Source organism: Epinephelus moara, chromosome 16 (genome assembly GCF_006386435.1).
Source record: "Epinephelus moara isolate mb chromosome 16, YSFRI_EMoa_1.0, whole genome shotgun sequence".
Taxonomy (NCBI): Eukaryota; Metazoa; Chordata; class Actinopteri; order Perciformes; family Serranidae; genus Epinephelus; species Epinephelus moara.
Window position 1 is genome coordinate 16346409 of NC_065521.1, and position 20345 is coordinate 16366753.

The 20345-nt window shown below is 40.2% G+C and overlaps 1 protein-coding gene across 1 annotated transcript in view; it reads right to left on the bottom strand.

Annotated features, from left to right (window-relative positions):
- Positions 1 to 341: 341 nt before the first annotated feature.
- The window catches only part of LOC126402262 (guanine nucleotide-binding protein G(I)/G(S)/G(T) subunit beta-1), a 42514-nt gene continuing 22510 nt past the window's right edge, over positions 342 to 20345 (bottom strand). Inside the window, exons 2-11 of the mRNA XM_050064068.1 lie at positions 15563 to 15669; positions 14585 to 14623; positions 14158 to 14264; positions 10697 to 10760; positions 10012 to 10174; positions 8300 to 8366; positions 7622 to 7823; positions 6651 to 6867; positions 2900 to 3015; positions 342 to 2615 (exon numbers count right to left, since the gene is read on the bottom strand). Of these exons, the coding sequence (XP_049920025.1) occupies positions 2909 to 3015; positions 6651 to 6867; positions 7622 to 7823; positions 8300 to 8366; positions 10012 to 10174; positions 10697 to 10760; positions 14158 to 14264; positions 14585 to 14623; positions 15563 to 15619 (1023 nt within the window). The 5' untranslated portion in view covers positions 15620 to 15669 and the 3' untranslated portion in view covers positions 342 to 2615; positions 2900 to 2908. The remainder of the gene's footprint in view (positions 2616 to 2899; positions 3016 to 6650; positions 6868 to 7621; positions 7824 to 8299; positions 8367 to 10011; positions 10175 to 10696; positions 10761 to 14157; positions 14265 to 14584; positions 14624 to 15562; positions 15670 to 20345) is intronic.

Here is a 20345-nt window from a genome sequence, read left to right on the forward strand (position 1 = left end):
TAGATCATGTATCCTCAAAATAGCGATACAATCTCCAACATCCCTTACTGCGTTTTATACTATTGTCCAGTAGGGGGCGACAAAGATCAGCAAGTATTTCCAAGGGAAGTGCAGCTCTCCGCAGCAGTGACCAGTCATGCTTTTTATGTGGCTTCTCTTCATGTGAGTCTGCGGTGCTGAACAGACACATCACAAGCTCACAGTCATGGTCTGCAGCTTAGTTTCTATCCTCACAACAGCTACACATACAAACAGGACTCTAAGGTGTCCCTTCATACACTGTGTGCATGCTGAATGTGAAAGAGTAAAGTGTGAGTGACTGCACAGAGGAGCCAGGCTGATTCAACAGTGGATAAGAAATTGTTTATTTAACTTGAACATAATTACAAGGAAACCAAACAGTCTGCAACATTCTAGCTTCAGTGGTAACCGCTCTAAGTGAATCACACTCAACACAGTAGGTCATCTCAAACTGCTTTTTATTACATCTTAAATAACAGTACATTTTAATATAGTTTCTATCTTGCATCCAGCTTTCGGTTGTACACTGACTGACTTTAAAATTAAATACAAAAGGTGAAAAGGGAACAGTGGGGGTGCAGAGCTCTACAGTTATTTGATGGAGAAAGAGAGAAAAGGAAAGGGAATTTAATTAATTTTTAATATTTTTTATTTCATTTTATTTTTTGCCAACTCCAGGCCTAACGCACAATTACAGCACATTTTTTTTTGTACAGAATGTCGCAGAGAAAAAACAGAATGGAAAAAATGTCACTACTGCTAAAGAAAGAGCGTCTCTGTTTACAAGGAGAAGGGAACAACAGAAAATTCTGCCATTCAGATGCTGCAAGATTTTTTTTTTCATTTTTTATTAAAGGACAGAAAAAAACCTGTTATAAAATGTTTTTCTTTGTAAGTGGAATTTTGTTTGCTACAGAAGGAATGAAAATGTATTTGTTCCATTTGAGATCGTGTATGTTTAGGTGGATGAATGTACGTATGCATGTGTGTACAATTTAAACATTTACGTTACGTCTTAATTTGTGGAATCCCTCCCAAGTATGGACCAAGTAACCGTTTATGTTGCAGGGTTTGCTTCTCAAGTGCATAGCTTTGACATTTTAGTTGAATCATGTATGCACGGAGTAGCCAAAAACAAAAAGGAAAAAAAATAAACAAAACAAAAAAAAGGAAAAAGAAAAATAAAAGAAAAGAAAAGAAAAAAGGAAAATATAAATACCATTGTATTGATATATTCAACAGGTTATTTTCTCAAAGAAAAACATCAAAGGACTTAATTCCATATGCACCTTTTTAAGCAATTCTACAGCATGCGATTCTAAGAGATAACCCACCCATGGCAGACAACCAAAATCTTTTTTTTTTTTCGTTTTTAACTTAAAAAGTTTCAATATCATTATTTTCAAACATTGATTTATACAACATGTCATTCACAGAGTAGTAACTGCGTTTCCAAGCACGGAATGGGCACCTCTGTTAAAAGAGAAACGTCCGGATTGTAACCGGGCTAAAGTGGAGGTACTCCCTACCCGACCAAATCACATCACCGGTCCCAACCATGGGCAACAGAAACCAGGGAAAACAAAACTAAATTAAAGGAGAAAAAAAAAATTAATAAAAAAAAAAGGGGGCAGGGTGGATTATGATCCGATGGGTTAATCTTCATTTAATTATTCTACACTGTCGCCAGACAAAAAGGTGTAAGAATGGTTAAAATGGTTTGTTTTTTTGTTGTTTTTCGTTTTAAAAACGAGCATTCATTATCATAAACAGCATGTGCTTGGTTAGTTAACTTTTTTTTTCTTTAGACATTATTCTATATATGCAAAGTTTAATTTTTGTGCAAACAAAGATTTGTGGACTACACTGGAAAAAAGAAACAGTAAAAGTATCATGGGACTAAATATACAGAAGGGCCAGAAGTGGCTTGAGGACTCCCTGTTGAAGCTCAATTCTCTCGCTTTGTTCTCCAGTGGGATAAAGCTGGATTTTAAAATGACATGATCTGGAGGTTCTTCTAGGTCTCAACTTAAAAACATTCTCTAAAATGTGTAAAGACTAGGAAATAAAACAAAGCTTTGATCCTCATTCTGACAGTTCACTGATCTACTTCTCTTGAACAAAAAAAAAAAAAAAAAAAAGAAGAATGAAAACAAAAACAGAAACAAAAATAAACATGGCCCAAAAGCTATTAAGAGTTAGATCACTGTCATGTAATAACCTTCACTCAGACCTGTGTATAATGAGGACGCAGGACACGTTTGCTTGGTGGCGGCGGCAGCGGTGGGGTGTTTGCATTTTCACTTACTACAATACCAGACCATGGTCATGGGAGGAATGCACAATTTTCCCCTCCGTTCCATTTTAAAACCACTAAATTCCTCAAGCTTTTTTTTTTTTGTAGCTGAATGAGTGACAGACAATTGTGCTCTTTTAAATGAGAAGGAGAGAGAGAGAGAATTTTTGCCCTTGATAGTTTTTTGGGGTGTTTGGAGTCAGTATCATGGTGTTTTTGAAAAGATTGGATATGCAATAAAATTGAACATTGTGATGTTGGAATGGTCTTCCACTCAACTTTGGAGTCCAGATGCCACCTGAGAACAAAAGAAAAAAACATGATTTGATTCATTGACCAGAAAACTGTAAAATCAATGCATCATGGGTTGATCATGTTTCTCCAAGTTTTATTAGCAATTACAAATATTCACATATTTATTTTACTCATGTTTAAAATGTCTTACATGTTCCACCTTCATTCCCAACCCCCAGATGGCAGTAAACACAAACTCTAGCTGAGCTCCATGTAGCTAATGCTGCTGCTGCTGCTGCTGTTTCTCAACCAATCATCAGACAACATTTCTCTCAGTTCATCATTTACCTTCAGACTCTAGTTCCAGATCTTGAGGAAGCTGTCCCAGGACCCTGTTGCCACTGCCATGCCGTCGTCGGTCACACCCAAGCAGCTCACCCGGTTATCGTGACCAGCCAGGACACCTGCAGAGACACCAGAGGCTGAGACACAGCAATACACCTGCTCTGTCTGATGGATACAATATGCTAGGTTAAACCTGAATAACCAGCAAACAGGGTCAGTGACACAACAAAGAGTTCATCATTACTACATCAGTGATGTCTGTGGAGATTCTTGAAAGGTGAAACAAGGGAGAAAGAGACGAGGTCAGACACCTGCCTGCCTGGTATGTTGTGCTTGTTTGCGTCAAACCACAAAGAGCAGCACATATTTCAGATGCCTCTCTCAGAGCTTTTAGACTTATTGAAGGCTAACATTGACCCAATAATTCTGATAATCAATATATCAACCCACCAATGGATTAAATAAGTGTGTATTTGAAATGGCCTGCTCAGATGTGGGCCTCCTCTGATCCCTAACCCACTATGTAGTCAATAGCTGTAAAGTATTCATGCCTCCACAGGGGCTCTTCACTGCTGGAGCAGGTGACACTCGCTGCCTTCCCAGATGTATATGAATGCCTCCTATACTGTGGAAAAACCAAACAATAGATCTTATCCTGTTTAACCTCAAACAGGCCAATTATCAATATCAAACAGCTACAATCAAAACTGGACTCTAAAGAAGTTGCTTCCTGCTGCATAGTTTGTTAAAAGTAAAGAAGGTGTCTCTTGATCAGTGTGGGGGCCTCTTCTTGTCTATGGTAATGTGCACAACCCCTCTGGTACAGCAGCAGTGTCTGACCTGCTGCTCTTTGGTAAAGGGCAATGCAAGTGTTGCTTATACCACGTGCATGGCACAATGTGTAGCTCAGGTCTGCTGTGAGGTCACATTTCAAGAAAATAACACAACAGAAATCACCAACAAGAAGTTTCTTCCTTTGTAAATAACTTCACTGTAACATTGGCAAAATGACAATACAGTTCATCTTTCATTTTTGTCCAAATTTGGTCTATAAAAGCACATATGCCTCCTAACGTGCTCCTGTATCTACATTAGTTGAAGATTTTTCCTACAACATACAGCTGAATTAGAAAAAGTAAGTTAAGTGCTTATAAAAAGTATTGGCTAACAGAAAGCAACCTGATTACATGTCTAAAATATCTGAGCCTTTCTGGTAAATATTAAGAGAGAAACCTCCAGCAGCTACACTGTATGTGTGCAGGTCCGAATTAGATTTGCAAATCACTTCATTTTTAACCTGATGCTTCTTTGGAAAACTGTTTCACTTCTGTCACGTTTCATGGGCAGGTCCCTTCACAAGCACAGCAGGTCTAATGTGTTTCCACTGATGTGTAATGTGACTTAAGCAAAATACTGCATTCAGTGTGATACCCAAAAAGCTAACTTTTGTCTGATCATTCCACAAATTTTTCCTCCGCTGTCTTCCCTTTGTTCCAGAATTGCCTTCTGGCAATCACTAATCCAGATGTCATGTGAGTTTCTTCAACAAACATAAAGCTGTGACTTGTGAAGCAGAAACCAGGCGAGAGCTGATGTATGACAGTGTCTCCCATCGCAGCCATGGACGCTCCTTCAGGGTGTCCACAAACCTCACGATGGCCAGACGTACACAGTGCCTTGAAAGATTTCTTGTATCCTTTCCCCGGCTGGTACTGCTCAGTCATCTTTTCATAACTATACTTGAAAATGTTATGTAGCCTTCATGATGTTGTTTCTACCAGAAAAATTGAATAACCAGCCGCGTAACCTTCCAGATACAGGGGCAGGCGCCATCGACCACATATGTGCGAAGACTGTGTGGGCCAGACTTTCAAATATATATATTTAAACTTAGTTACACCTAATTTGCCCATCAATGTTTAATACTTTAATTAATGCTTGTTTAATATTATATTTTAATAATAACAGCAAAAATGAAACGAAATGGTAAAAGTGAGCTTTGACTTTGTCTCCATCCTTGCTTGGAGATATCGTAAATAACTGATCTCACATTTTCTGAATTCATTAATATTCTGTGGGCTTGCATGGGAAACTTTGGTGGGCCGTAAGTGGCTCGCAGGCTGCCAGCTGACGATTACTTATCTATGGTCACATCATGACAAAGTCTTGGGAAAGGCCCTGCATAAAACACCAACTGTAGACTGGATTAAACTAATTTACCCAAACACTTTTTTCCCAATAACAGTTAAACGAATCACAATAACGTTAATCTCACTTTTGTAAAAAACAAAAAAACAACAAAAAAAACAACAACACTGATTAATGGGTCTATGCATGTTAGATCTGTTGCAGTGGATTCATAATTGCTCTTTTGTATCGGTTTGACAGGTATCAGAAATTAGGCCTTGGCCTGTCATGTTTTCCACCTCAGATGTGACTGAGGTGGAAAACATGACAAAAACTTGTCCGAGCTGATGTAATAATTTAACCATATTTCTGATGTGGCATCATGATGGGATTCTTGAGAATAAACTAATTAGTATGTTTTGTTTGTTTACTCTAAAACCTGCCTCACCCTGCAGTTCATACCCACACCTAGATGCTCTTACAGCTATCAATCTGTGAAGGTCAATACAGTGAGTTAGCCTGTGATAAACACCAGTAATTTACCTTGTGGTATACACACTTTCCCTCAACATGGTCCAGGTACTACTTCTTCAGTTAGTGATTTTCTTCTGGCCTAACTATGAACCTCGGAGAACAGTCCTCACTTCTGTTATTCAGCAAGATGTAAAGCTACAGTTTACACTTCAGGTTAGTGGTTTACTGTGGTTTCTGTTTGCCCAATATATAGAACTTTCCAAAACCAACTACATGACAGCCACGCCCACTTCTGCAGCAACTGGCCAGGTGCGCAGAGATGTGAAAACAAGACGAGCCCAAAGAATGCTGCAGACTGTTTACAGCATTCTTCACTTATAACTTCTTCCATGGTTTGTGTTAACTGCTGAACTGCACCCATCAGCTGAGAAAGGAGATTGTGGTGGTACTCAACAACGGCTGGGACAGATGTTCTCAATGTCTTCCCACACCTCTACTCCACACTGGACTGACACTGAACTCTGACATTTACTGCTGGTCATGGGCGGGTTATGAGACAATAGGCCCCTGGGCAAAGACATGCAAAAGGCCCCACCAACTCTCCTACATAGGAGCAAAACACACACTTTGTGGTGATTTGCCTCTCTTCATTTTGTGTCTTTTTGAGTTTATTTTGTGTCTTTGTTGTTGTTGTTTTGTTTCTGTTGGTAGTTTTAGTGTCTGAGTTCATTCGAGTGAAAGTTTGTAGGTGAAGGCCAGGGAGGCCACTGACACTTTGGGCCCTGAGGCCGCCCAATAGGCTTGTTCAGTAATCCATCCATGCTGTTGGTTATTCAGACGTCTGAAAGTGCTAACACTATAATGAAGCAGACCTGGAAATACTGACTTCACAAGATATTTTGGCATGCTGGCCTCCAGAATAATTACAGTAAACCAAACTTGGTGGTAGAAAACACACCCATCAACTGCTCGTTCCTAAGAGTGTTATAGGATGAGAAGGTTTCGCCTGAGGAGCTGCTAACTCACCAAAAATATGTTTGGTGTCCAATGTCTGTAAGACATGTTTTGAATGTGTACAGGTTTTGGCACTGAGAACACACTGTGCACAACATATTTATCCATCTCTGCTCTTTTGCCCTGTATGTTGCCTTACCTGCACGGTCGGCCTTCAAAGTGTCCCAGACATTGCAGTTGAAATCGTCGTAGCCAGCCAGCAGTAGGCGGCCACTCTTGGAGAATGCCACGGAGGTGATACCACAGATGATGTTGTCATGTGAGTAAACCATCAGCTCCTGGTCAGCACGCAGGTCAAACAGCCGGCAGGTGGCGTCGTCTGAACCCGTGGCAAATGCGTTGCCATTGGGGAAGAACTACAACAAAAGGTCATGGGAGATATTTTAGTGTTGATACTTTTGTGCATTTAATTAAATTTTTCATATGTCTTTATTATCTACACCAAGGAGGTTATGTGTTTGTTTGTCAGCAGGAAAAACTACTGGCCTAATTTTCATGAAACTTGGTGGAAGGGTGTAGCATGGACCAAGGAAGTATCAATAACAATTTGGAGCAGATCTGAATCATGGGGTGGATAAACAAATTATTTTTCATAATAATTTGCAAGATAGGGCATTTGGCCTTGTTGGAGGTCTGCACCTCTAGTTTAATGTTTGTGATCACACTTTTGTTGTTGTCCTAAGGTTGTGTATCAGTAACTTGCCACATCTTATTCTCTTCTATTGGTCCCTAAAAAGCATAAACATGTGGCACCAAATCATTTCAATTCTTATTTACAGAGTCCTTCTAAAGCATATATTATGCTGCAGGAAGTTAACGCTTCCAATTAAATATATTCTACGAACTTGGTCTCAGCTGTGTAAAAACACGCTTAACACAGCTTTGAAAGAAAAACAACCAAATGCAATGTCATTGTAAGGGTCATGAACGATCTGCATCTTGACATGGAATTTAAAATTTGTGACCTGACCTGAACATGCCCTCAAGAACCCGAGATCTGCTTTCACAGAACTGACTTGGCCATGCCTTGAATGATTTGAGACTTAACACCCTGATGTGTTTAGTATATAACATCTAAGAGAGAGTGCGCGTGTGTGTGCGCAGCCTTACGCAGATAGCGTTGATGTCCGACTCGTGGCCAGTAAAGGTCTGTCGGCACATTCCTTCTCTGATGTCCCAGAGCTTGGCTGAGGCATCGCAGGCTCCAGACACAAACAGCCTGGTGTCGGGCGCCAGGGAGAGACTCATGACATCACCGGTGTGACCAGCAAATGTAGTTGTCTGCTGACCAGTCTCAATGTCCCACAGAGCACTGCAAAAAAGCAGGAACACTTTCAAAATACAGCTGCAATATACAAAATAACATCTCGAGCAATATGAAATTTTTAAGTGTCGTTCAAGGAGGAATCTGATCGACCCACGATGTGATGCTGGGTAGCTGTATGAAGTCTTTGTTGCCCATGCAGACCCAACACTTTGGGCTTCAGGTTGACTTAGTTTCAAACTGTAGCTCACCAGGTATAATAGTCAGTGCCGGCTGAGAATCTCGATATAATCTGGGGAACTGATATGGCTTTAATGTTTCCATAACTAAAACTAAATGTTGGAACATAGAATATGAACAAATATGACAGCCCTGCGACTAATACTTTATCTGAAATATATAATGCTCATTTTCTAATTGAATTGTGTTACATAGGTGTTAAGCTAAACTCTATGTTGTTTTTTGAGGTTGTAATCTGTGGAGGTCTTGTATTGGTTTGCATTGGGTGCAGTATCACAACTCACCAGGTGGTGTCTCCAGAGCTGGTGACAATCTGGTTGTCATCCAGGAAGCGACAGCAGGACAGGTAACCTGACAGGAATCAAACACACTGATTGAAAATCTCATCCATGATGGACTGTCTTTACTTTACTATTAAGAAGCAGAGGTTTCTTTTCCTTACTGTCCGCACACAGAAAGAATATCTAATCCGAATTATCATCATCCCCTCAGAGAATGCTGTGTGTGCTGGGCGTGGGGGAGATGAATTGACTAATTCACTCCCAGAAACAGAAAAGAAGCTGTAGGGTATCTCCCAGTTCATGACTTGCTTCCATAATTCATCCTTTACGAGCTGGTAGAGTGTACATACCCCTCCCTATAGCGAGGGAACTAGAACTAAAATGCTGACACACTTCCTGCATCATGTGACACTGATCAGATGAATGCTCCTTGCCTAAGAGCTCAACACTTTCATTAGTCTGAGCTGGAATACGGCTCGACCAGCTCCTGTTTTTGTGGAGAAAGACACAACATGTGACTGGTATCTCTCAGATACGAAAATAATTAGGCTTACACCAGTTCATGAGGTTGACAGAAAAAAACCCAATATCAATGTTGGACATCGATAACAGAATGGCTTTGGGTATTGGGTGTGATCTGTTCTTCTCACAAAGGAAGAGACAAATTGAAACTTGAGTGTGCGAAGCAAACTGTTTCCAAAATGCAGAGACTCAGTGCTCCGTCATGATAACATTGTGATAACATAACATTTTGTACCTCTCGTCCTTTTGTATAAAGCTGTGGACACTGGCTGGGTGAACACGATCCTGCTGAGTTTTATTTATGATGTTTTAAAATTTCCAGTTACTTCTCACTGCCATTTGGTTGAGCTTATGTGTGCAGATCTTAAAGTAGATTTAATATTAATTCATTCAAATCCAAAATTTCTTCTCTATAGCATTAGTGCTAAACGTAGAAAATTCAGTGTTCCTGAAGGTTCACAAAGACAACTTTTATTGTCCCATAGCCTCCAGAACCTTTCCCAACTGCAGTCGCACAGTTATTCTTCCTCACCGTTCTGTACAAAAGGCACGATTACGAAATGGTGGGACAGAGATGTCTCGCCTTTAAGCTGGCAGCATAGATAGTAACGGCACCAAATCTACATCTGTGTAAAAGGAACAATTGGCAGGACAGCACAGGTATTGACGTTTTGATAACATGTTATGTGTGAGACCCACCACCCGGATTTAAAAAGCAGCTAGCTGCAGTTAGCAGCTAAATCAAAGATAAAGAACTGCAACTGAAAATGTTTGCAATGAGGTCCAGGGCTCCTTACCCTCAGAGCAGAGGGCAAGATCAACCGCCATATAATAGGGATGACTGTTATTGCCATGTTATGCCATTGTTATTGCTAATAAAGCATTGCCAGTGCTTATTTTATGTCACGCTAGGATGAAACTGTTACATGTCACGCCCATCACGCCTCTTTTGCTCCCGGAAAGCCTGCATGCTATCTAAAATCACACACTGCGGCGGCATTATGTCTGCCTTGTTTGGCTCTGTATAAGCAAAGCTGGCATAATGGAGGGTCTTTGTTGTGGCCCTACTGCGGGATCTCTGTGTAAAAAGGGCTATTGAGTAACACTACAAATAGGATCTACTGTCAGATAAATCTGACCTTCAAAAAGTCCTGGGATTGATGGGTAAATGCTAATGGATGTGTCCAGCCTACCTGTGTGTCCGGCCAGCTCACGGCTGACACGCACGTTTCCCTCACGGGTCTTCAGGTTGTAGATGGAGCAGATGTTGTCCAGACCTCCACAGGCAACGTAGTTCCCAGAAGGGGCATAGGCGCACGTCATCACCCAGGAGGAGCGCAACGGGATGGCATGGACCTGGAAGAGAGGAGGAAGATTTAATATTAGATAGTATGCAGTGACAGATGGGAGAGAGAGGGGAGGGCATGTGACAAAGTCTGTCCGCAATATTAACTTAACCTTTCAAGGGCACAATACCCGCTATAAATAGCATCACTTGGCACCCTCAAACACTTGTGAATTATTTTATAATGAACTCAGCACTTTGTCAATCTAAATGAAACTACCTGCTAAAGATGGGGGAGTAATGATTATTAGTGACTTTAGCTTTGGTGAAAAGGTAAGAAAACATTTAGACATTTAGACTTAACCATACACATTTTTTTTTTTTCCAGTTTTTGATTTTGACTGGTGTGAAAAGCATCTGACATCCAATGAATGGTTCAGATTGATTTTAAGATTAAATGCCTGAAATGCTTTTCCAAACTGTACACACTAAAAATGCATATGCACACAATGATGAGTGCTGAGTAAGTGGCATGCTCATTTTTTCCCCCTAAAAGTGTAAGAAAACACACAGCACTGAGACTGTTTCAGTACCTTGTTTGTGGTGTAGCTGTCCCAGATAATGAGTTTGCCGTCCTGGGAGGCGCTGACCAAAAGCCTGATGAACACAAAGACAAGACAGCTCAAACTATGGAACAATTCAAAATGACCAGTCCATTGCCCGTTTTGAATAGGTAGTTAATCACATATAAAAAAATGGCATCTCTCATCATATTTAATCTGATAATTTAACAAAAACTGCAAAGGCCACAACAGTGAATAATAAACTTGGATCGACTAATTGATGAGCGCCATGCTTGATGGAGTTTAAATGTTGAAATAAAGTTTGTTAGTGAATATAAAAGCACCTGTGTATCACATAAAAATGTCCCAGCCTGATTTTAAAGTTGCTGCTTTTCAACATCACAGTATTTCACAGAATGATTGGTGTTAATCCTTGGATTGATCCAGAGAGGTGATTCATTTCTGTGCAATTGTAATATACCATAATTACTTTAAGAGCATTTATTTACATTCAATATTTCATGTGCCTTAAAAAACAACCTGCAGAGTCTGCGTCATAAGCACAGTTATTCTAAGAGGAATTGTTACAAACCCTGTTTTGCATTCTAGAGACAGCTCTCAGGTGCCTCTGTGGCTGTGCTCTGCTATCTGGGTGAATCCAACAAGAGTAACCACAGTGACGGTCCCAATACACACAGGAACAGGAAAAGGAGTGAACACACCAAGGCCTGCTGGGACTATGCAAATCTTAACTACCAGGCTGACGGGAACGCGCTCAGATGTGCACACTCCAGCAGATAATAAGCCAGGGACACAAAGGTCTGTGCTGGGAATTTCAGTCTAAAACAAAATGAAGCATGAACTTCCCAGCATTAAAATGAGCACATTAAACTAAAATAATAAAAGATGATGTCAGAAACAGGAAAGTGTAGCGACTTCAGGTAGGGCCCCACATTAACTTCCGCTGCAATGCCTCTGTGTGTGTGTGTGTGTGTGTGTTGTGTGACAGCTGGGAGATGATGATGCAATGTGTTAAGGTGCTCACTTGCTAGTCAAAATAGAGCTCTGGCAACATGTCTGGTAATAGTCTCCCAATGTTTGAAAAGTTCTGATTTTGAGTTCACAATCAGGTCTGTTTGAGCAACTGTGATGCTGTTGAGTGACATACACAAATAGAGGAGTTTGTGTTTGGCTCTAGGTCTGTTCAGCTTAAGTGAATAGCAGGAGAAAAAGAGGATGAGATTTTACAATTTCTTCTTACGTTTTACATTCTTGTTCTGAACTTCAGCTGATATAAAGCGCTTCTATGCGAAATCACATTAAGGTTTTTAAGAGTACAACTTCAGATGCTTAAGTCCATGATGGGTTATGGCTTATGTGAAAAACAATAATTAACAGACTAATGTCAATGGTTGGTGCCATTTTGTTGAAGCTTATATTATAACACTCTTAAAATTTCTGTCTATTAAATCTAATGCAGACATTGTATTGTAAGTGTGCTGTAATGATTATATTAAGGCTGTACAATGTAGGTTTTTTTAAAAGATGTCAACCTGGGTGATAAACACATTGCAATACCGTACTCTGAATATAGTAACAACATATTAAATTACATTCTGTCTGTAGGCACTGTTGTGTCCGATACATGCCATGATAACTCTGGCCAATCAGGCAGATCCCTCGCTGTTAAGAACCTAAACGCATGTGAGTGAGGTTTATTAGACGAGTGCTGCTATACTACTCTGCATAGATGAAGGGGGAAAGTGTGACAAGGTGAGTGTGAGAGACGACGTGGCACAAGGACAGGTACTGTGCGAGTCTGAGTCAAGAACCGAATACACTTTAATATCCATTTAATACAAGGAATATTGTAATTGCGATATTTAACGACATTAAAGCGTGTTTTCCTCAAATGATGCACCCCTAGATTATAATAAGATGGGCAAATATGTAATAAAGAAATTAACATCGATTTGAAAGCCCTTTACTTGAGAAACATAAGGCAACTGTAACAAGGGCAGTATTATATCAGCAAGGCCATGAAAATAACAACAAAAACCAAAAAAACTTTTGAGTCAACTGTGGTTATGAAGAAATCTTTTCATGTGGGACATGAGTTATGACTCACTGATTCCATGAGGATTAAGGTTATCTAGTTCAATCTTTATCATTCAAGCTCCCTCTATTGACGCCAATACCAAGTGCTACTGTAAAAAAAAAAAAAAAAAAGAAAGAAAGAAAAAGAAACACCCTTCTTTCCTACTGCCTTATGGACTACAATATCAGATTTCTCACATGCATTGGAATAAAACTGGGAAGGGAAAAAACAGCTATTTCCATTGATGGATCAGGGCAGTGACATGGCTACAGTTTAAGCTGGACGCTCACATAAAGCACTCACATAAAAGTTGTTTGCACCAACAAGATGATTAGCATCAACAGTGAATTTGGGCTACAACTTTTTTTCTTAATTAAAATACTACATCTAAAAAGCTTAGCCTCTTAGAGGATAAAGATTTGTGTTGTTTTTGGATCTTCAGAGCACTACACGCTGAACATTTAACTCGATATATTATTAGCTAACGAGAGGAAGTGGAACCAACTGATGGTTTTCTTTCTCAAACTGCTGGCAACCCACTACAGACTGAATACAAGTAGTGTCTCCATGGGGCTAAAAATAGCAGACTTAGCCTAGACTATGGGTCAAAACATCTTCATGTGACCTTCTTTCTGGGTGGCTGAATCTCAGCAGGTAGTCTAATAAATACCCCAACTCCTCTGGGAGGTAAAACATTAACAGATGAAACAAACAAACAGGAAGAGCTGACAGTGGATAAAAACAGTGGTTGACTTTTTCTTAGGTATACGACTGGAAAGATGATGAGGTGACATAGCAGTTTGCAATGGTCTCTCTGTGGACCGAAGCACACCAGCACCACAGTGATTAACTTGTTGGTTGCTGAGGTGAGAGGAGTGTGCAACTCTGGGGAAAAGGCTTTATATGTGAACAGAGGAGTGTTGCTTCATCTGCTTTGGCTATCTAGCCTCAACACGGCTCTAACAAAGGCTGACTCCATTTTGAGTATTTTCCCTACCCACATACCCCACCCCCAATGCACACAAACACAGCACACATAGACACACAGCACAGTAAAGATAGAGTGTCTGATGCATGCCCAATTTGCATTCAACAAAAAATGTATTACTTATTGTGCATTTGTAGAAATATCTCACTGTTGAATTGTTAGTAAACTGAGTACTTGTTAACCTGATAGATCGCTCTGGACAGATGTAACGAAAAAGAACTGCTTTTGGATGCAGGAGTGAGCTATTGTGGAATGTCATGATTTAACAAGGACCCTCAGGAAAAGTAACCAGCACAAAGACAGTCAAGCTTGCCTTTATATCCACTTCCTGCATTTAGGCGAGGGGGCGGGGCTGATGGGATGAAATATTTAGTTAATGGACAGAATGAAGTTGAATGAGATTACCTTGAGTCAGTGCCCCAGTGCATGGCATAGATTTTAGCCAGATGCCCCCTCAGTGTCCGTCTAGTGCGCATCTGAATTCGGCCAACAGGGTCGATGTTAGCTGTGATCTAAACGGGATTAGGATGGGAGAAAAAGTTAAAAAAAAAACTCTCAGACTGTCATCTATTTTTGTGCTGTCTGAACTCAAACTTCAAGTAGTGTGGTATAGTGAGGTGGCATTTCTATTGGTTACAACATTAAAGGCACGATTAAAGATATAACAAACAAAACCATGACAAGAATGCAGTTTTCAAATCATGCACTCAGTATAAACACCACCCAAAGCCAAACAAGAAAGCTGATTTTAGTATAGTTGGTAATATATTTGATCATAATTAACTAACTAAACAAGGTTGAGTTAAGATTATGGTAGGAACATATTACTCACCTGAGACAGGGTAGCATCCGCACACGCTTTCCTGGCATCCTGAAACACAACAACTCAGTCAAATCTATTTCAGCCCACAAAGTCTTCACAACTGGTGAATAAATAAGTTCTGTGTTGCAAAGTGAATCATTTTTGGTATAAACCAAATTGTGTTTATAGCACAAAGTTTACTGAAAGAGTAAAGCTTCGGTACTAGTAATCAAAATTATCTTGTCTCTGTCACAAAATGATATCATATTGTAATTCAAAAGCCAGTGGGCTCTGGGGCTCCTTGACCACTAAATCAATGTACTATGTCAAAATGAAATAATAAAATGTATAATTGTGTGATCTCAGCTTTACTGCATTGTGGCAATGACCGTAACCATTTAAAAAAATAAAATAAATGACATAAAAGAAAGATGGATTCTCATTAGGTTGCATATCACTACAATGATGGGAACCCTGTATGGGCTTTTGCAGACGGCTTAATGTCGCACCATTCATCTGTGATATACAGTACAGTGGCTCATAATGGAATATTGTCATCCCACTAGTCTTTGGTGGCTGCTACACAGTGTCTTAAGCAATGATTTCAGTGAATTTTAACATTTGAGCCAATGACAACATGCATTAACATACTATCATGTACTTATATAATGTCATTGGGTATAAAACCTGTGAACACTTCTCTATCTCCCGACACTTAACCATGACAGACCTGCGTTTTGAAGTACGAAACACCTTTTAATCTAGCAGGTCAACTCTGAATGGCTGAAGTGGCTTCATTTGTGCTGTATCCTTACAATGTCAATATTAATGAAGAAGCATTAAAATAAGAAGCTTCTCAGTGAAAAATCTGTTTTCATCAACACCAGTTTGAAACATCAGTCTCAAGCACAAACCTTAATTGACAAAATGTCGATCTTCACAACCAGAACAAAATAAAACTTAAAAAACAAACAAAGCAGGCAGACTTGAGGACGTTGAAGGACTTACTCTGATCTGGTTCTTGAGCTGCTCAGCCTCCTGGCGTAGCTGATCCAGTTCACTCATTTTCCTCTGCTAATGGTGTGCTTCGCTCCGCCGCCTAGACTCTTGCTGATCTGGAGGAGACAAGAAACGAGAGGCTCAACATACATACTACATACTGCTCTTTTCATGTTGATGGTAATCAGGGTTGGAAATAAACTCTTTTGTATCCACCAGTCACCCAATAGTTTACCAATGTTTTTCTGGCTGCTGAGTAAGGCAAATCTTGCAGCCACTTGCATGTTTTACCAGCATTTGGCTGCTCGCTGGTGCTAATTTCCAACCTGGTAATACACAAAATTTACAGTTAGGTAACTTGTACTCATGACTTTTTTACTCTGAATACTAGTGCACCAAATTACATTAAAGACATGATGTGCTTCACCGTCTGTGATTGATTGATGGACATGATAACTTCAACAAAATGCAGCTGAGGATCACATAGTCTCTTAAATCCAATCTGCAAGGCCCAGACAAAGTCGCAGGGAATCACAACAGCCCAACACTTTCTAGACAGCTCGAGACTTGTCCTTGCCAGCTTGAAACTGTTACCTAGCAACAAGCACTAAGCAGCTACTTTAGGCTTAAGATAACAATTTTGAGGATGATGTTGAATTTGTTCTCTCTCCCCTCACAAACAATAGCAAACCCCCGGGCAAAGATTTGGCCACACTGAGCAGCTGATAACCATTCCTCAACAGCCAAGGCAAAAATAAATATTTAAAAAAATGTTTAAAAAATTCCACTCAGCCATAAAGAAGCAAACGTACCCCTGGACTGTCAAAAGAAGGATTAAGAGTCCAGATATCAAGAAAGCAGAGAGGCAGACCAAGAGACCAGCTTGGGTTTTGTTGCACTACTGGAACCCGATGGAGCTCAGATGATGGGCCGGGTTTGACGAAGCTGTCAATGCTCTGGCCTCTGGACTCTAAACTCTCCTCCAATGTCATCCCTGTAATCCTGGGACACAGTTGATTCAGCTCCTCCAGCCAAATCCGGTTAAGACAAAACCTGCTGATGATCCTAAAAGCAGTGGCTATCCCGCTGACCCCAATCCTCTGGTTGACGCTCTTAGCACTGACACTTTCACTCTCCATAAAAAGACGACAAATTCTACTAAAAAGAAAAATACAATTGCCACAATTATGAAATCTGGCTTAAGTCTTGAAAGGCATGACACTGATGGAAGACAGTGTAAGTGGGACCATCGTTACTATTTTAAGTGCCTGGAAAAGTCAGCAGACAAAACTTTCCTAAACAGCTGTCCACTGAAACAGTTAACTCCAGGATGATTTGGAAAATGATGATGGATGACTCCATCCAGTGAGGAAAATTAAGGAATGGTTTTCCTTTGGAGCTCTCTCCTCTCACTCATTTCAAGGACCAGTTACGAACACAATTTTATGAAACTTAACTTCCTTCTAGGAAACACTATGTGACATCACTGCCTATGTGTCAAACAAAAGCGAACTACAGTACCATTTATACTGCACACACACCTTACCTCCCTGTTTCTCTGGGTTTCAATATAGGTCCTTTGTCCTGGGGAGTGTTGAGACCTTCTGAATGAACACCTTATCCTTCAAGCGCCTCACATCTCAGTCGCTACCTGTCACCTGATTGGCCAGCGCTGCTAAATGGGTCTGCGTCCAGGCAAGGCGCTTTAACCCTTAATCTTGGTTGATAAAAACATCTCACGGTAATATCATGGGCTAATTCTTCTCTTCTCTGTAACAGTCCACATACTGTGTAAGAGAAAATGTAACCCACCAGTGGCCTTTTCGACAAAAGCTATCAGCTGGTCAACATATTTCGGAACCTGAAAACATTTCAAAGTGTAACACCTGGACATCTGTAAAAGGTGTAATGCACCATGTATATCTTCTACTGGTTGATGAAGTCTACGTTAGGATGATTCATATACACTGCAGTGCATGAATAACACAACGACCAAAGTTCTACTGCTAATAATTCTTCCTTCACTTCAATTTATTACACACTGCACAGCTAAAATAACCGTGCCTCCGAAGCCTTGTGTTACAATCTAACAAGTTTGTTTCAATTTTCTGTATCTCTGTCTAATTCATTGTTAATTGTAAAATGTCACTGAAAGGCATTAAATGCACACTGCTGCCATGGTGGTGGTGGTGAGGGGTTTTTGCCAGAAATAGCACTTGAAATTCAGGCACTGCTGAATTTTTGTTTCAGGACACCTTAGTAACTATATCTTATACTGTCAGTCCAAAGGTGTTAATTATAAACACACTGTTGTCCTTCTGATACGTTCGCCAAGCCCTGCAGAGCAACAATGCAAAGGGCACCAGATCCTGCTCCCATAAACATACTTGCTCCTGAGGTAGTGTTTTCCCATGGCCCAGGAACTATGGGGGTGGAGTCTGCGGCACAAAATGTTACTCTCTGGTCACACAAACCTTGAAGCTGCTATGACATGTGAACAGCATCCATTCTGTCTGCAAGCAAGCACTGGTTGTCCTGGCTTTAAATAATATTATGGCAGAGGGCACAACTGGAATACCCTTTGTGGTCCGTGGTGGCCGAGTAAGATGTTTATTGAAGCGTTTGGGTAATCCTGGTCAGTTTGTCTGAAAACCATATGATCACATCATATTCGACTGGGTATTGGTTCAGGTGGCTATTGCTCATTAACAGATAACATCACATAATCCGTACCAGTAATAGAACAGACATATTAAAATGAAATGAAATGAACTTAAGTCATTTGTTTGAAAAAACTCTGCATTCAGGAATTGCGAGAAGTCTACAATCCTTCTACACCAGAAGCTTGGTATGTAACACCCTGCCAGGCCTGTAGTCTTGACTTCTTTCTTGTTTTAAGGGGCTTTTTGTCTTCACTTTTGGCTTGAATAAGAAAAACACATGCTCAGTCAGGTGATCGATGCAGTCTGTCAGAAACATTCCACTACTAGCTCCTTAAAAAAACCTCTCCAAAAATTGCTTGACGGCTTTATATGAACGAATAACAAATATTTATCTTTTATTCATTGGTCTCAGTGCTCAAACATAACCTGGCGTCTAAAATGCAACAAAATCCCAGATTGGGTTAATGTGTGATTGATGAAATGCAAAAGAATTTCTACTGACAGAAACATAAAATAAGGCACTAGTCTTTGCTGGCAATTAGTATTAGAGGTGTGATTCAGAGGACTCTTTTTCCCTTGTGCTGGTGGTGGGAGTGTTGAAACCACTGGCAGCCCAACAGATAGAGCCTCGACTTCGCTGCCTTCTCTTTCTGCCAGCTATTTTTAGAGAGGTGGTGGGGGAGGAGGAGGAGAAAGAGGAGGAGGGAAGCAGACTTCACATTTTCCAGCCACTCCTATCAGCTCCGACATCTCGAGCACAACACAGTGACAAGGAGAGAGGAAGTGTAATTTGACTCCACACACACTAACACACTTCACTGGTATTTCTCCTTCCCATGCGGCCATGATCATGCATGCACCATTCATTTCCACACCGTACAGACGTATTACTGGGCTATATGAGCTTTGTAATCACAGAACATTTCGGTGGAGGTTTCATTATACAGTGCAAAGGATGAGAAATAAAATAATGTGAGTGGACTTCTCTGTAAATATGTATTTCAAAGAAAGTAATGATAAATAGAAACAATGCATTTGTGAATTTTCAGAGAGCAAGTTTAAAGATATTTTAACGTTTTTATTTAATAGTAACTTGCATTAAATTTAGAAATATATCCTAAAATGTCCAAAAAATGTCTCTACCTGGGAACAAATTTCCTCATAGTTATGGAACCATAAATGTGCAGTGCTAAGAAAAAGGACGACAAAACTAGACAATATGTCCAATCACATCAATGAACACATACTGCACTAAAGTTATTTGCACAATTAATCAAAATGGATCTCTGATAACTACACTGAGGAAAAATGTAATCCTACAATAAAGATCTGAATGACGGATTTATTTATTTCAATTAAAATACCCGAGGACAACTTCATGAAAACAAAAATGACTGATGGCTAAATAAAAACAGAAGGGTAGCAGGTGTGAAGGGACATAAATCACAGGATGGTCTGGAGGGGTTTGCCAGTAGATTTTTGGGGGAGACAACAGGCTCCACCCTGATGACATAAGAAGTCGGGTAGGCAGTGAGATGTTCTGGTGCACAAGAGGATAGAGGCAAGAGAAGCAAGCTGGAGGACAGAGCCAGATTAAACTAATGAGAGTGAACAAGCAGAGGACAATTGGGAGGGGAGCTGCTAATTAACCCCTTGGTGAAGGGGAGCAAGGCTCTGTAAGCTTCCCAGTATTAAAGACTGAGCAGTGGAGGCCTACACTTACTTCACCCTGGCTTTCTTGGCCATCCAAAATATAGCTTTTCTCATCTGGTTTTCAGCCAAATACTCTATACAAATGAGCATATACATTACAAAGCACTGTACATATTGTACATGGAGTCAGCACAGACAAAGTCACACAACATAATGAAACCCAGTAAACTAAGCCTGCATGAATAAATCTTTATGAAACATAAAAAAATGTCCTCAATGGACTGCAGGCCTAATTTTTCTTCTGAGATGAATGTAACCACATTGGTCTTAGGAGTCGCGCACTTAAAGCAAACAGGAGAAATTACCAAAGAGCACATCAACCAATAGCAGACACATGTAAAATCCCTTTTATAAAAGTTTAAGTAAAATCTTCTGACTGACAAATAATTATATTCACCATATATTGGAAATATGAC